At 40.1% G+C, this 17946-nt stretch overlaps 1 protein-coding gene across 1 annotated transcript in view; it reads left to right on the top strand.

The window, feature by feature from the left end:
* Nucleotides 1-6557: 6557 nt before the first annotated feature.
* The window catches only part of LOC149285059 (F-box only protein 10-like), a 34989-nt gene continuing 23600 nt past the window's right edge, over nucleotides 6558-17946 (top strand). Inside the window, exons 1-4 of the mRNA XM_089495847.1 lie at nucleotides 6558-7145; nucleotides 11602-12453; nucleotides 13726-13875; nucleotides 14187-14323. Coding sequence (XP_089351973.1) covers nucleotides 6558-7145; nucleotides 11602-12453; nucleotides 13726-13875; nucleotides 14187-14323 — 1727 coding nt within the window. The remainder of the gene's footprint in view (nucleotides 7146-11601; nucleotides 12454-13725; nucleotides 13876-14186; nucleotides 14324-17946) is intronic.

Genomic DNA, 17946 nt, shown 5'->3' with positions numbered 1-17946 from the left:
AGTTTTGACAAAGACTGGTGATAGAATTAGTGCATGGAAAGATGTCCCAAATAGTGCATGAGCGGGATTTCCAGATTTGGGGGAAAACGCTACTTGTACTTATTTCCCTATAACTTGCAAAAGAAAATTTGGGTATTTCTAAACTCAGGACACATAGTAGAATCAATTAAGCAGTTTTTTCATTGGCTTTTATAGATGACTAAAAAAAAATTCTAGTAAAAGTCAGAAAATGTCCTTTTTTCCCCTTAAATTTTCAGCATATTTTAAATTTTATAGTAAATTATATGATACAATCAAAATAATGGGATTTAAAGAAAGCCCTTCTTGTCCTGAAATGAGAGAGAAATAGTAAACGATCAGACAAGAAAAAACAAATATCCTGGTATAGGGAGAAAAGTATTTTTTTAAATGTAGTAAGTGCAAGGCTTGTTCTAAACAATTTAGAAAAAGATATTAATTCACAGACACTGGGACCATAGAAACATAGTAAGTGACAACAGATAAGAACCATTTGGCCCATCCAGTCTGTCCAACTGACCACTTAGGTACATCATTTCACCACTCCATGAGTGGTGTACATGTTGCAGTGTGGATGTGGTACCCACTATCTGTGGTAAATTAGCAGGGCAATGAAAGAAATGATTCTGGATTGTTTACATTTGAAAGAAAGCTGATAAGGATTCAGTACCATTTCAAGCATTGCAAATTAAAACAGAGATGTTTTTTTTAAATGTTTGTACCCTTCATGACAAAGGGTTTAACATATCTGCGGTGCTCATGTTTAGCTGTAATGGACCCACACAAGTTATATATTGTTGTTTTTTTTCAGTAGAAGAAAGAGTTTCTTTAAATACCATTATTTTGATCATATCGGATAATTTACTAAAAAATATATACAATATGGTGAAAAACTGAAAAAAATAGGTATTTTTCTGAATACAAACGGTATTGAAAAAAACTGCTAAATAGATTCTTCTATTTAAAAAAACAAAAACTGTCTGTGCTTCACACCCTAATACAGTTGGCAACAAATATATAAACATAATATAAATGATCGGCACCTGGGACAGGGACATTGTCCCAGCACACATACTTCTAGAAGTAGAAGAAGGCACATACGTAATTCCCCTAGGGCAGGGGCGTCCAACATGCGGTGACCTCGAGGTGCGGCCCGCTTGAGATCGGCAGCCAGGATCACAAGCCCTGCCGCTTACTTGTGGGAGGGTCTATTCTCTGCTCCAGTCCTGCCTCCTCTGTGGGGAGAACGAGGGAGGCTGCGCCCCCTGCTGAAGACTGTGAGCGGCATCGAGAGCTGTAGTTAGCAATGTGTTGTGTGAGAGTGTGTTAGCAATCACACTCCTATCATGCTAAGTCAGCCAGTACATGCTGAAACCTGGCTAGCTGTCCCCCTTGTGTATTGATGCTGCCAGCAGTATGGGGTCTGCACTTACAGCCACCCTGTACCAGCATGTACTGGCTGACTTGGCATGATAGGAGTGTGATTGCTAACAGCAATCTGCTAACAGCAATCACAGTCCCATCATCAGGTTCCAGCATTTACTGGTTGCCTGGGTATAAAAAGAGTGTGTTTGCTGTTAGCAATCACACTCCTATCATGCCAAGTCAGCCAGTACATGCTGAAACCTGGCTAGCTGCCCCCCTTGTGTATTCATGCTGCCAGCAGTATGGGGTCTGCACTTACAGCCACCCTGTACCAGCATGTACTGGCTGACTTGGCATGATAGGACTGTGATTGCTAACAGCAATCACAGTCCCATCATGCCTAGGTTCCAGCATTTACTGGTTGCCTGGGTATAAAAAGAGTGTGTTTGCTGTTAGCAATCCCACTCCTGTCATGCCAAGTCATATTGTTGATTTTTTTTTTTGTCCAATTGTGGTGTGTTACTTTTAATAAAAGTGTGGTTACACACTAAAATTGGACAAAAATTACTGGTACAATCCCCAGCCAACCAGTACATGCTGGAATCTGGGTATGCCTGAGATTGCTGTTAACAATCATAATTTATAATTTTTTTTTTACAATTTTGGTGTGTAACTTACTTTTAATAAAAGTATGTGGGGGGGGGGTCATTTTCAGTTTTGGCTAAGTGAACCCTGAATTTCCGGTTTTGGTCCAAAATTTTCATTTCGTGTATCCCTAAAATAAATAGAACTATTTTATTTTTACTTATCCAGAATCCTGAATTTGTAGACAGAAAACTTTCTAGGCCCAGAAATCAGTGAGAGGAAAAGTAAAGGTTTTGTGTCATTTACTTTATTTTAATCTGCATATTTTATTAAAGGCCATATTTTCACGCAGTGAAAAATGAGTGCGGCCCTCGCACGGATACAATTCTGATGAAGTGGCCCACTGCAGAAAAAACTTGGACACCCCTGCCCTAGGGGCTCAAGTGCACCCAATCAACTTGGGGTAGTTGTTCCGCCTCATAAAAATTATGACCCTTGCAGTTAATACAAGTTTTTGTCACAGTATTTTCTTTTCTTTGTCAACCATTTCAAAATTTGACTGCAGTCTCATGTAATTGTTCAGTGAGGTATCAATATAGATACTGCCAAAATGAAAAGTCCATGAGAAGCTAAAAAAACAAGTGGCAGTGACAGTGTGATTAAAACAAAATCACATTTTTGAATGTTGTAAAACTGTCATTGCAAATAGAATCCTGTTGCTTTGAGCCAGGTGTCCAGTCTATTTTGCCACAATAAGAGGAACAAGAAGCGTTTAGCAGGTGCTGTCTGCTAGCTTACTGAGATTTGTATTTCTCTGTCTACCACGTGCTGCAATACTGAGTGGAGAACTGTGATGTTTCATAAATCATTCTAACAGAGAGGACAGCCACTAGAACAGCGATTCTCAACCTGTGGGTCGCGACCCCTTTGGGGGTCAAACGACCCTTTCACAGGGATTGCCTAAGGCCATTGGAAAACACATATTTCACAATATATAATTACATAATTTTATGTTTGGGGGTCACCACAACATGAGGAACTGTATTAAAGGGTTCGCGGCATTAGGAAGGTTGAGAACCACTGCACTAGAGGAAACAAGTACAGGCGGACATATTTCTGTACGGTCAGACCATGAAAAAAAGAGAGGGGCTTATAATAAGATTTGAGGGGGTTTTCAGAAAAGAGCATGGCATGGGACTGGAGCCTTAAAGCATTTCAGCACCTCTCATAAATATAACAAGATCAGCAAGCACTTGTTCCTGTCTCTTTGTCCTGGACCACACCTGCTGGAGAGGTGAGAGGTAAGTGGGGGTGAGCAGGATGGGGGTATGTATCTGTGTGTGAGCATGAATGTTTAATTGTGTGTGTGTGAGCATGAATGTTTAATTGTGTGTGTGTGTGTGTGTGAGAGAGCATGGGTGTGTAGTTGTGTGTGAGCATAGGTGTGTAATTTTTGTGTGTGTGTAATTTGTGTGTGAGCATGGGTGTGTAATTTATGTGTGTGAAAGAGCACAGATGTCTAATTTTGTGAGAGCATGGATGTCTGTGTGTGAGCATGGGTGTGCAATTTGTTTGTGTGAACATGGATGTGTAATTTGTATGTGTGAGTAAGTATGAGTAAGTGTGTGTAATTTGTGCAACTATGTTTTACATGTGTATGTTGGAAGGGGGGGCAAGGGGCAAAGAAGGCACAGACAAGCTTGGGGGCAGTGATGGCCAAACAAGCTGTTTGGGGGGACTGACAAGCTGGGGGCAAAGATCTGTGACATGTTGCTTGGTGAAGTTGGGGGGGGGGATCTTTATTTCTACCAGGGCCCTGTGGTTTCTAGTTATGCCCCTGAATATATCACTATGCTGAGCTGGTTATTGCCCGACTGTGGTTTGCACAGTTCTTGTGCCCTTCTGTTTTGTTGTAAAATATACCAGAAAAGTACACTGTCTGTATAACAACCAGCCAATCACTGGTAAGGTACATCGCTTGTCGTGATTGGCTGGTTGTTGTATGCTGGGTAGAGGGGTAGTCTTATACGGCGAGTATAGCCCAAACTCTATATTTTAAGTTGGGGGTTCTCTTATATGCCCAGTCGTCTTATACGCCGGAATATTCGGTAGTAAAATATTTAGAAAAGTAAATGGTTTGATGGGGTAAATTGGAGTGGCCGGATTCAAAGATAGGGTATATACACACTGACCAAAATGGAAAAATAAGCGCACTTCTCATTTAGCCGCAAAGAACCAGACAAACCCATGCATGGGTGGTATCACTGTACTCAAGAGATGTTGCTGAACACATATTGGTATGTTGTGTGACATATACCAGCAGATGTACATTCATACCTGAAGTACAACGTGTGTGGGAAAACCCCCCCACAAAAAATACCATCACAAATTTTGACAAAGGCTGGTGGTAAAATTAGTGCATGGAAAGGGTTAAAATACCGGTATATGAAATACCCTAGTTTAAAAAAAATAAATATATATGATTTGATGGGGTAAAATGAACTGACCGGCTTCAAAGATGTCCCAAATAGGGCATAGTGGAAGAAGGACCAAATGTCAAAGCACCGAAGTAAAAAAATGCGCACTTCACGAATGTGGCATTTCACCTCCCAAACAGGCCGAGAAACCGTGCATAGGGGTGTTACTGTACGTGGGAGATGTTGATGAACACTTAGTGGAGTGTTGTTTGACATATACTAGTAGCTGTTAATTCACACCTGAAGAATAATTTGTGTGATAAAAAAACACAAAATCATTTACTACCACAAAGTTTGACAAAGGTTTGTAGTAAAATCTTGTGCATGGAAAGAGTTAAAATACCGGCATGTTAAATGCCCATGGAGTGTCTAGTTTTTAAAAACGTTTGGTTTAATGGGGTAAATTGCATTGGCCGGCTTTGCAGATGTCCCAAATAGCACATGGGGCAGAATGACCTGATTTGGAAAAAAATAGTAAAATGCTACTTGTACATATTGCCCTATAACTTGCAGGAAAAAAAAGCATAAAAACATTTGGGTGTTTTTAAACTCGGGTGTTTTTAAAAGTAGTAGAATCTATTTAGCAGGTTTTTTCATTAGCTTTTTTGGATGTTTCTGAAGAAAGCTCTTGTCCTGAAAAAACAGTATAAAACTTGTGTGGGTACACTAATTAGGAGAGGAGAAAATGACACGACCAGCCTTGGGCACGAGGGGTACAAAAAATAAAAAACAGTCTGGTCCTTAAGGGGTTAAAAACATTCTTAATTTACAGCATTTTTCACTCCTGCCTAAAACTTTTGCACAGTGCTGCGTGTGTGTATGTATGTATGTATGTATATGTGTGTGTGTATATAATATATTATTGCAGACAATTTTGGCTTCTGGCACAAAGCTGAACTCATCTCTTTTCTTTGCGCCAATATTTTCGAAGAGAGATTTGAGGCTGTACCAAAACACCCACATAGTGTACATTTGTGTTTTTACACACTTTTTCCTATTAGTTCTTGGTTTTTTTTGTTCTCAGTGTGTTGCATACTTTGGCAAGTATGGCATTTTTCTCGTCTAAGACAGTGATTTTAGTTAGCTTAACCCTTTGTGGTATTTGCTTCCTTATAAAATTTTGTATTTTGTTATAGTTCACTTGTAGTATTATGTACAATTCTTTCACAAATCCCTAATTATTACCACCCAGGCTGAAATCAGAATCATTAGTTAATGCAAGTTATGTTTTGATCATATAACATACTGTATATTGCTCAGAATGCTCCAAAAGCCAGCCTCACCTCTAGACTTCTTATTCTGTATATCCAAACAGAGATTAGCCAGGAAGACAGTTGGCAAGTAACTTCTCATCGTCATAGGTGATGTCATTACGAAGTGTGTGGAAAATTATTTATATGTATGTGATGAAATATTCCAGTCTTTTAAGTGTCCTAGCTTTAATGATTATACCTGGAAAGTTCACTGGGCAGGTTACCTGGAGCTCTTCCTCTTCTGGGGGAACCACTTTATTCAGGTGCTGGGCAAGCCACCCAGGTATAGAGAGTGGAAGGGAACATGGGCAGGGCTTTATCCAGAGAGTACCTAGGTTAGTTAACGACCCATTAACCCAGTAATGATACCATTTTTGTATGTTGCATTAGCCATCTTACTCACCCTAAGGTATTTGTAACAATGCATGTATAGATGAATAGTAACGTTGTAAACAACAGCACTACACGTGCTTCTAACCAATCTTCACTGAGGTATTTTGGAAAGTGAAGAGAAATTTGCATTAAATAATATGATTTGGTGGATATGAGAAATTAAAAAACATTTTTGACGAACATGCATATGACTGAAGTGTGCGTTGATGGTATTTCAGATCAGGACTGCATTTTAGTTTTATCTTGGGTGTGACAATTCAAATCTATGAATTGCTTAATTAAATCTGTCTTAAACTTTTAAAGGCTCTTGTAGCAGGAAAGACTGCAGTCAGCTTATGGTTGGAGGGGTGAAATGGTATCAGAAGTGCCATGAAGGAACTGCGTGTTAAATAAATATTTTTATGGTGCTCCAAAATGTTGCATAGCTTACATTTCGCTTAATACAAGTTTTTTGTTTTTGTAGAATATGATGGAGATTGGTGGTCTACCACTCGAACTGTGGCGTCTAATTCTTGCCTACCTGCCTTTGCGTGACTTGGGCCGCTGTGGATTGGTCTGCAGGTCCTGGTATGATTTGATCCTCAGCCTTGATAATACACGGTGGCGGCAGCTCTGCTTATGCTGTGTAGAGTGCAGACACCCTAACTGGCCCATACAGCCAAACGTGGAGCCCAGGTCATGGAGGAATGCTTTTAAACAGCATTATGTAGCATCTAAAACATGGACTAAAAACACACAGGACTTGGAATCCTCCAACTGCCTGTATTTATTCCGTAGGAAGAAGGACAGAAGGGTCCTCTGTGTCGGGTATGGGTGTGAGTATGAAAACCTCAGGACTGCTGTAGCTTCAGCTAATATATATGACCGTATCCTGCTGCAACCAGGCGTGTATGAAGAACAAAATGAGATCATTCTGAAAGTTCCTGTAGAGATTATGGGCCAGGGTAAGCTTGGTGACGTAGCTTTGCTTGTCTGTATTGACCAGCAGTGCCCAACTTCTCGGCTATGCAATTTGGTCTTTATGCCTGCTTGGTTCTCTCCAGTAATGTTCAAGGTAAGTTTGCTTTCATTTCACATCAGCATGTACAAAGCTATCCACATGCAGATTGGTGTACACAATTAACTTATTGTTATTAAAGTATTGGCCTGTGGTATTTTATACTGGAAATAAACTATAATTAAGATAGTGTTTACATAAAAATATAGTGTTTACATGATATTTTCCCTATGCCCATTGGAGAGGAAGAGAAATGGGCAGCAGGTAATATTGTTGAAGAATGTGTAACACCCAACCAACTCTCCAGACAGAGTCACAAAGTGAGAGCAAAAGAGTATTTTAAATACTCTTATCACCTACCAGCCTTCTCCAGTGTCTAGGAAATTTTAGTTACTGTTCCTGTGTACACTGCTAAATTTTGCACTTTTGTAACTAAATGAGGCATGAGAAACACCATTTCAGGTACCCAAACCCTTCCAAGAAATAATTGTTTATTTAAGTGACATTTTGCATCATTCATGATTTTTAATGACTTAATTTTTATGTGACAAAAAAAAGCCAGATTGTTGCTATAGAAGCTGAAAAAGGTTCCTAGAAGGATCTAGGAGCCAGCCAAAAAATTAAGCCAATTTTTTTTTAATCATATTTTTAAAGTTTCGATCATATGACCCCTCTCCTTTCTGTTTAAGATGATGCTTCAACATCATAGGTCACCTTTAATATATCACACACATATCTATCTATCTATCTATCTATCTATCTATCTAAATTAAGAAATGTGCCATATTCTAAAGATAGCAATAACTTACAAAACATATGTAATTAATAAATAAAAGGTTTTCATAAAATATGCAGCACACACCCCTCAAGCCTGCCCTACTTTCCATCTCCCAGGAACTGTAGGCTCAACCTAGACACGCACACTCACTATAACACCATACACTGACATCCACACACACTCATGCTAACACCATATGCTAACACACACAATCTAACAACTAGGGCTGAAACAACTAATCGATAAAATCGATAATAATCGATAATGCAAATCATTGACAAATGCTCTGAAAAACTCCTCTCCTTTATATAATCCGATCTCAAACAGAGATCGGATTATAACACTAGAATCCAGATCCCCCGCAATGCTGCAGGGGACCTGGATTCCTCTCACTGTCAGCCGGTGGGTGTCGGTGCGATGCGCACAGACAACTTCCGCCTCTCCCCTCCACTTCCGCTCCTACGATGCAGTGGCAGCATCACATGATGTAGAAGCCCCAGCGTAAGTTAAGGTGAGTAACGGAGGCTGTCTGTGCACATCGTGCAGACCCCCACCGGGTGACAGAGAATCGAGGTCTCCTGCAGAGGATCATCCTCTCTGTCAGCTGGTAGGGGTCTGCACGATGCGCACAGACAGCCTCCGTTACTGCCCTTCACTTACGCTGAGGCTTCTATGAAGCTGCAGTGAAAGTGCCTGTCAGCAACGGAGGTTCACAAAACACCAGTCCGGAGAGAGGGAGGGTGGAGGAGTCAAAGGGGTGTATTGGAGCCACCCTCCCATACACCACTCTGGCTCCTCCCTCTCCCATACACCACTCTGCCTCTCTACCCGGCTCCCTGGTGTCTTGTGAACCTCCGTTGCTGACAGGAGGCAGGGTGGTGTATGGGAGGGGGGAGGAGGCAGGGTGGTGTATGGGAGGGGGGAGGAGGCAGAGTGGTGTATGGGAGGGGGATGAGGCAGAGTGGTGTATGGGAGGGGGATGAGGCAGAGTGGTGTATGGGAGGGGGAGGAGGCAGGGTGGTGTATGGGAGGGGGGAGCAGGCAGGGTGGTGTATGGGAGGGGGGAGGAGGCAAAGTGGTGTATGGGAGGGGGGAGGAGACAGGGTGGTGTATGTGAGGGGGGAGGAGGCAGAGTGGTGTATGGGTGAATTATAGTGGTGTATGGGGGGATAATGAATTTCAGGGTAGCAGAGTGGTGTATGGGGGTATAATGAATTTCAGAGTGGCATATCTGGGGGAGGCAGAGTGGTGAATCAGGGAGTATAATGAATTTCAGGGTGGTGCAGGGCATTTATGGGGGCGGAGTGGCATATAGGGAGGTATAAGGCATAAATGGGGGCGAGTGGCATATTGGAAGTTATAAGGCATATCAGGGGGCACAGTGGCATATAGGAGGTAGAAGGCATATCAGGGGGGCATAAGACATATCTGGGGGTAAAAGGTATATCAGGGGGCTCAGTTGCATATCACTGGCATATAAGGAGTATAAGGCATATCGGGGCACAGTGGCATATCAGGGGGCACAGTGGAATCTCTGGCATATAGGAGGTATAAGGCATATATGGGGGCAGAGTGGCAAGCTGGGGGTCAGATGTGCATAACTGGGGGCAGTTTGGTAAATAAAAGAAAATACAAACAAGGCTTTTTTTCTCATAGTTTTTATTAAATATGAAAAATAGTTAACCTATGAATTAATATTTACTAATAACTTTGTATTAAAACCTAGTTTGAGAAACACTGTGTTTGGGTTCTTGTAGCTTTTATTATTATGTCAGTAAAATAGAGAGAGAGGTGAATAGTGAATAGAGAGAGAGAGGCCATTGTGATAAAGAGATGAAAGTGTAAATTGTACATTTTTATTACATTATTTTAAATTAAAAAGTTTGCATTTTTTTTAATCCGATTAATTGTTTAATCGAAAAAATAATCGGCCAACTAATCGATTATTAAAATAATCGTTAGTTGCAGCCCTACTAACAACATACAGGAACAAATACACATCCTAACAGCATACACTTATAAGATTACACATACATTCTAACACCATATATTCACATACATGGTAACACCATACACTAAAATACACTTACACTCACGCACAACCGCTAACACCATACTTTAATGGACACACTCTAACACTGTATGACATACACACTCATGCTAATGCAATTTTGTAACACACACAACACCTTATGCAAATACATGCTAACATCACACTCTTTTACACGTGCGTGCACACACTAACAACACACACATATATACAGGCTTGTCCTGAGGAAAGTCCATGAGGTGGACTGAAACGTTGACCTCTTGGCATCTTGCAGATAAAAATGAAGCATTATAGAAGGCCGTGAGTGCTGGCTTCACTACTTTTAGAACTTTTTGAACTAGGAATATAGTATTTGTCACCTTATTTATGTTTAGGTATGAGTGCAGGGCTATTTATTTTGTATGTGTGTATATATATATATATATATATATATATATATATATAATTATACACTTACTCTAACATTATACTTAATTCATCTGGCACTAAAATACAGAAGACATGTTGACTGGCACTATACATTTCATAAGCCCTGTCTCTAGCACTATGCATATACACATACACACTGACTCGAGCACTATACATATAGACACTGACTCTAAGACACTTACACTTACTCCCTCTCACCTCGTGGAGACCTGCCACGCCACTGCCTGTCTTCAACCTCTGGGCCACGTAATTCATAGCACATGACCTGCTGGGTCATGGCACCCGCTTCACCGTGTCCCTGCAGCCAAGAAGGGGAGCCTGGGTTCCCAGTGTTAGCCCTGGCCCGTCCTCCCTGGGCACCAGGAAGTGATTTTTAGTGGCCATGGCATGGTGCTGGGGGTTGTCGAGCCACAAGTTAAACTATAATTGAATTGCTTATTTTACTGTCTTTCATGGTTTATCTGAAATGCTTGCTTGCTTACTCATCCATTGTTTCTTAGTTCATCATACGTTAGACTGAAGAATACTACAATAAACTATTGATAATAGTGCCCTACTAGTGTTAACTGTTATATTTTCTCAGCTTTTTGCTCTGACTACAGAAGAAAACATGATGTACTGTGTCATTGGATTGTATGCTTGTATTTGGAAATATGTTATGATTTCCTGAATATAGGTGAAAGGAGATCAGTTAAAGTGTGGATGCAGTCATGGCTGGAATGTGTCCCTGTATATTAATTACAGGATTAGTACAGAAAATAAATGTTTACTTCGTGTGAATAATACAACATTATTTTAAGAAAGAATAGTTTGTGGGCATTTTGTGTATTTAATATAAAACCGAAGCCTCCTCAGTACTATACATAATAAGGCTATATGCATAAAAGCTAAACCAGCTAAACCTTTTCTCTGTCTAGATGCCTGTGTGTCTTTACTTGAATTTATTAAGAGCTAATACTTAGGAATTAATTTGGTAATTTTGATATTGTTGTAGGAGATAATGAATGAATGAATTTGCATTTAATAATATTCCAGTGCTTGATAGTTTAGCACTTTATTATTTAACTTTGAAACTACTGTTCTTTCACCATTTTCTTATGTTATTAAAGTAATACTGTATTGTGGATTTCTATGCATGTGGGGATTTAGTATGTATAGAATACTATGATATAATAAATACAATTGAGTACTGTTTTCCTGTTTTTTTTTTTTTTTAATGAATTTGTTTTCTTCTTCGATAAAAATTCTCTCCCCAGACATCGGTAGGCCATGTTCAGTTTGACAATTGCAACTTTGAGAATGGACAGCTACAGATCCATGCTCCAGGCACATGCCAAATTAAGTTTTGCACTTTCAACCAGTCCAGCATACACTTTCACAACGTGGCTCTCTGCGTACTTGAAAACTGTGAATTTGTCAGCAGCGAAAATGCTTCTGTGACAGTGGAAGGGTCTCCAACCTCAGAGAAAAACTGGGCCTGTAAACATCTATCAGTTTTTGCCAAATCTAAGAGTGTCTTGTTAAATGCACCCGAAACCTCACTTTGTAGAACTGACAACAGTACTGACTGTTTGAATAATGGCTCCTCTGGTGCCAATATCAGAACCTGTGAAATCCTAGTTAATGGAGACCAAAGTCATTTGTTCCCACTTGCAAAATCGCAAATACAGGATGAAAAAGAAAATGACATAAGGGGGAATTTTTACACACGCAAGGAAGGAGGAGCCATGACTATTGATACAGATTACAGTGATAGCGAACTGAGCACAGTCAGTGACAATGAAGATGACGATCAGTCGGTCTACAAACTGTCATATCACTCGCATGGCCTGAGTCACATACTAGCCAAATCAATACAATCCAAACCACAGACTAATGGACTCCTTGCTTTGCAGAGGGACCTGGCATTGAAAAGTTTGCAACATGAGTTGCAAAGGGACAAGGAATTACAAACTATTGTTAGCACGGTTCAAGGATGTCTTATACGGAAGTGCCTTTTTAGAGATGGTAAGGGGGGAGTCTTTATTTGCTCCCAAGGGCAAGCTAGACTGGAAGAAAGCATCTTCAGGGACTTGACGTATGCAGTACGCTGCATACAAAATAGCAAGGTAAGTTATATATTGTTAAACATACAAACCCGCTAAGAATCTCTATGCTATCTTTTTCTTTGAGCATGGTGTTGTATAAAGTAATGTAGTTTAGCAATGAGTCAGGGTGTTTGTCTTCTAGACTGGGCTAGAACTCACACACACAGTCAATCTGATAAGTATAACTATTCCCCCTAATTGACTCATTCCATGTTTCTGGAAACTGATCTGTCTGGGTATAGTTAGAGCGAGGAGTGAGTTGCTGGTCTACGTCATTGTAAAGAAAATGAAAACACGCTATGTTCTGTTTTACAGCTGTGTTTTTGAAGCGATAGTGATCAACACCCAGCAGTACTTACGTATACTATGTTAGAGTACATTTCAATCAACAAAAGCCATGTATACACATTATTTCTGAACTGCTGTTCTTTGGGAGTTGACAGTTAATGTGTAAGTTACAATGCTGTCTCCTTCATTGAAAATGCAGATGAAACAGAACCCTAAAACTCTTTATCAGAAAAGCTTAGCCTGCTACAGGCCTGGTAATATCAGGTAGTAATCAGAGCAGCACTCCAGAGTAGGATTATAAGCGTACATTTGGCTTCCAGAAGAGGACTGGACTGAAGCTGCATCGCAATCAGATACAATACTTATAGGAAAGCTGTAGCTGAGGCAATGAATAATTTGCTAGATGTCATGTGGGATTTTCTATTGGTGGTTAAGTAAGAGAACCAAGTCATAAAATGTAATGCAGCTTGAGTATCTCTTATCTGAAATGTTTATGACCAGAAATATTTCGTATAAGGGCTAATTTTGGATAAACAGACCTGTATGTTCACTTGTATCTGCTCCGTTGTTCAGGCTTCTCCCAGCAGACCCAGAAGGGTCCCTGTCTTTTGTTCAGGTTTTCCCTAGAGCACCTCTGGTCTGGAAATGGGAGCCAAAAAGTGCTCTGGGAAGCCTGAACAACAGAGCAGACAGCAGGGAGAAGCCGATAACGAGGCAGGGAAAGGGTCTACTGACTACAGGAGAGGTCAGACACCTCTTTTCTGCCACCTCAGTCGTGAGTATTTAACTTATCTGAAAAGACATTTTGCATAAGGGATACTCAAACTTTAGCAATATTAGTCGGCATGTACAGTAGATAAATAACTCTATCTATGCCCTAATGTCACCTTAGAAATCCAAACAGTTAGGTATTTGTTTTTCATGCACTATGCCATCCTCATTGGCATATAAAAATATATTTGTTCATCACTAGGACTAATTATCCACCTTGACACTCATTTCTAGGTCATTATGTTGAAGAATGATGTATACCACTGTAAAGCATCAGGTGTGTTTTTGCGTCTGGCAGCAGGAGGCCTTATTGCTGACAATAACATCCATTCCAACACCGAAGCAGGGGTGGATATCAGGAAAGGAGCCAATCCTGTAATACTGGTACGTGAGTGCAACACCTGACGCCCTGCCCTTCATGGCTATTGTATTTCCTACTCATTTAACAGCAGATACTACACTTAAGCTTTATTCATAAAGGAAACCATCATTTTGGGAATATATTAAACCCTTGCTTGTAATATTACATATTGACATAACAATTTTGTTACATACCTGAGTTGATGGCACAGGCTGACAGGTAAACTAAAAATTGATAGATTTTTTTTTCAATACATTCATAACGTCGAGTTTACTCTACTTCAGTCTATACGATAAGTAACTATATTTTCTTTATCTTTTCTTTGTGCCCACAGTGTAATAGGATACACAGTGGCCTCCGCTCAGGCATTGTTGTCTTGGGCAACGGGAAAGGCAACATCCGTAGCAATCAGATCTATGGAAATAAAGAAGCTGGCATTTATATTCTCTACAATGGGAACCCTGTTGTGAGGTGAGTTATTAAACCTTCAAAATGCCCTTTCCTTCTTCAGGTGTCCATTGAAGATGAGGAGTGCATTATTTTCACAAACAAGACTCCAAAGTAGCATTATCTATATACTCAAATTTATTTTATGCTTTCTTATTATCCCCAGGGAGGCCACTTTACTTTTTGTGTATTAAACAAAAAATAATCTGCTTGTTATCTTGTAACTGCATTAATAAGGTCAAGGACTGTTGAGTGGCAGCATAACCATCCAAACCTAGTGATTTGGTACAATGTCCATAAATTGTTTGAGCTACCCCCCACACATTGAAGCACCGTTCCTTGGGTTTATGGGTTTTTGTTTGTTCTAGTGACGAGAGAGGAGAGGGAGAGCTACAGTTCTCATTGTTAAAGTGATTTTTTTTAATCCATCTATGAAGTAACCAGTGTTTTTACAGTGCGATATATGCACCTTGTAGCCAAATTCCAATAATGGTGTTAATAAACCGTAATCCAAAACCTTTACACCTCTGCATCGCTAGGTTCTCTTCGCTAAAGAGAAGATGGCAGGAGAATTGTGACTTCAACACTGTTGCTTCATTAATCATTGCGATTGGCAAACATTGGTAGGTTCCTCCAGCTGGAAGGGCTAAGATGGCCATCTGTAAGGCATAATTTAATGGGGCCTTTAAAGAAAATGCACTGATTTAGCTATACATTTTACAGCGAGGGTCAAGCTCTTCTTAAGAGCCAAGGTTTATTGGAGTTGGGCCTTTGTAATGTATACTGAAGTCAAGGAGGTCTATTCACTAAAGGAACAGTTGGCAGGCGAGTTTGCAGGGGAGTTGTGATTCAGCTCTTTGAATACACTGTATACACTGATCAGCCATAACATTATGACCGCCTACTTAATATTGTGTAGGTCCCCCTTTTGCCACCAAAACAGCCCTGATCCATTGAGGCATGGACTCCACTAGACCTCTGAATGTGTGCTGTGGTATCTGGCACCAAGACGTAAGCAGCTCCTTTAAGTTCTGTAAGTTGCGAGGTGGCACCTCTATGCATGCATCCTGGTGCCACGTGTTCTCCAGGTAAGAGACGCACACACACTTGGCCATCCACGTGATGTAAAAGAAAACTTAATTCTTTACAGACCAGGCCACCTTCTTCCATTCCTCCCTGGTCCAGTACTTATGCTCACGTGCCCATTGTAGGCACTTTCGGCAGTAGACAGAGGTCGGGATGGGCACCTTAAATGGTCTGTGGCTATGCAGTCCCATATGCAACAAACCACGATGCACTGTGTGTTCTTACACCTTTATATCAGAACCAGCAATAACTTTTTCAGCAGTTTGAGCTACAGTAGCTCGTCTGTTAGATTTGACCAGATGGGCCAGCTTCCACCCCCCACGTGTATCGATAAGCCTTGGCTGCCCATGACCCTGTCGCCGGTTCACCAATTTCCTTTCCTTGCACCACTTTTGATGGGTACTGACCACTGCAGACTGGGAACACCCCACAAGAGCTGCAGTTTTGGAGATGCTCTGACCCAGTCTTCTAATCATCACAATTTGGCCCTTGTCAAAGTCTCTTAGATCCTTATGCTTGCCCATTTTGTTTTCGTTCTAACACATCAACTTTGAGGATGAAATGTTACTTGCTGTCTAATATATATCACCCACTGACAGGTGCCATGATAAAAAGATTATCAGTGTTATTCACTTCACCTCTCAGTGGTCATGTTATGGCTAATCGGTTTATGATAAACGTAAAGTAAGGGAGTTGAAACCCCAGCTGTCCTACCAACTTTCACTTTAGTCAATAAACCACAACTCGGCTGGGAATAAACCTTGCTGAGAATGAGTTAAGTAGATAGAGAAAGATCCGTTGTGGTGGTACATTTTGTTGTCACACAAAAGGTGACCTAGAACTGTGGACACAATCTCTGCGACTGGTTGTTGATAGTTTCATTTGTTGCATTATATATATTGCGTTTTGATGGTGAGATCTTTTGGTTTTAGAAACTGAAGTTTCTGCTGCTACTCGTACTGATTACCTGGAATTGGAGTGTTACTGGGCATGTAAAAGATGTGTACATTGAAATGCCATGTGTTTTAGCAGAGGTAGCCAGAGAAGGAGTGGAATGAAACCAAAGACTAAAGAGTACCTATTTATACCTACACCTACTAAAATGCAGTTAGAATACTTGCATTACTTGGAGTTGACATATGCATTTAGGTGGATTCCTACCGTGTATGTGCATTTCAATACTCTTATAGTGCATAAATCTGTATGAGACAAGTATTTGTAATAGTTTTTGGTTTTGCAAAATTCAATTCAAATATCCTGATTCCCAGTGCCCAATTATAATTGTATGATTTTTGGATCAATCTTGGATTAATGCTTCAGTGACTGCTCCATTAAAAAAAATCTTAATAATAAAAATGGAAAAATGCCTGCGTGCAATGAGGCCTTGAATGTTTTTAGTTTGGAAGTACCAGAATGATTACCTAGAATATAAAAATATATTCTCAAATTTTTAAATGCTTTGGAATTGTAAATATACAATGCTAAATTGAAAGCAGCTATGCACAAAATATAAAACTTATTTTTTTGAGAGTATAATCAACATATGTTGCAACAGCTAAATTTACGTGAACTCTATTTGTGAAAGCAAGTTATATGAAGATGGCATGAAAACCCATTAAACAGACAAATATCTGAAAAAGCCAGGCGACACACAGTATTTTAGGCTTTTTTTGTAGCTAGCGAATAAAGTCAGCCGTAAGCCGACATAAAAGAAATACGAACGTTTTTGCTTTAGCATGAAGAATGCATACAAGAATAATAATGTGGGAATCATTTACTTGGAAAAATATAGGAATCACATATTGTTCCTGCACAATTATCTATTGTAACACCCCTGCTGTTGTAAAGTAAATCAGCACCCTGCTGGGGCAATCAATTCTACCTTCTTCCATGACTGAACAACAACTCTGAATTGGCAGGGGGCCTACATACTGGTGTTTTTGGTCCTGTAACAAAAATATTTCTAGCAATAACAAGACCACTATTTCCATGAATAAAGCAGACCCCCATTGGTCTTTCTGTACTGGTATCGCTTAAATTTTGAAATGCAGTATAATTTTTTGTATCAAAAGTGAGTTTTCAAAGATTATAATCTTTGTGACAACTTTTTTTGTGTATGTTTAGTTGACTTGTGCATTTGGATTTGTACAAATTTGTTTTTTTGTACAAAGCCACGAAAACAAGCCCCCCCCCAACAAAGCAAAAAAGCTAAATTTTCATCCAAAATTTGCTGGCTCTTTCACTTGCATTCTCTCACACTCTCATTCCCGTTCTCTCTCACACACTCACAAGTGTTTCCCTTTCTTCTCTGCTGACTGCTTCTGCCACCTGTTTCCACATCTTCTTGTTCTTGTTCTTCATCTTCTACCTTCTGTCTTTCATCTTATCACCTTTATCTTCGTCCATATCTTCACGGACATAACCTGAGTGCGAGTGAAAGAGCCTGCCAAAATTGCAGCCCTTCCGGTACTGTCCTTGGAGGAGTGGATTTTGACAAAAGTGTCCCTAAGAGGGACTGAAGTTCCTCTTAGGGTAAAATGACAGAGCTTGCGATGACGTCC

The sequence above is a fragment of the Sceloporus occidentalis genome, unplaced genomic scaffold, assembly GCF_023333645.1.
Source record: "Sceloporus occidentalis isolate IW3139 unplaced genomic scaffold, rSceOcc1.0.p SCAF_85, whole genome shotgun sequence".
NCBI lineage: Eukaryota > Metazoa > Chordata > Lepidosauria > Squamata > Phrynosomatidae > Sceloporus > Sceloporus occidentalis.
The sequence above is the reverse complement of the archived record's forward strand: the minus strand, read 5'-3'. Positions and strand labels throughout refer to the sequence as shown.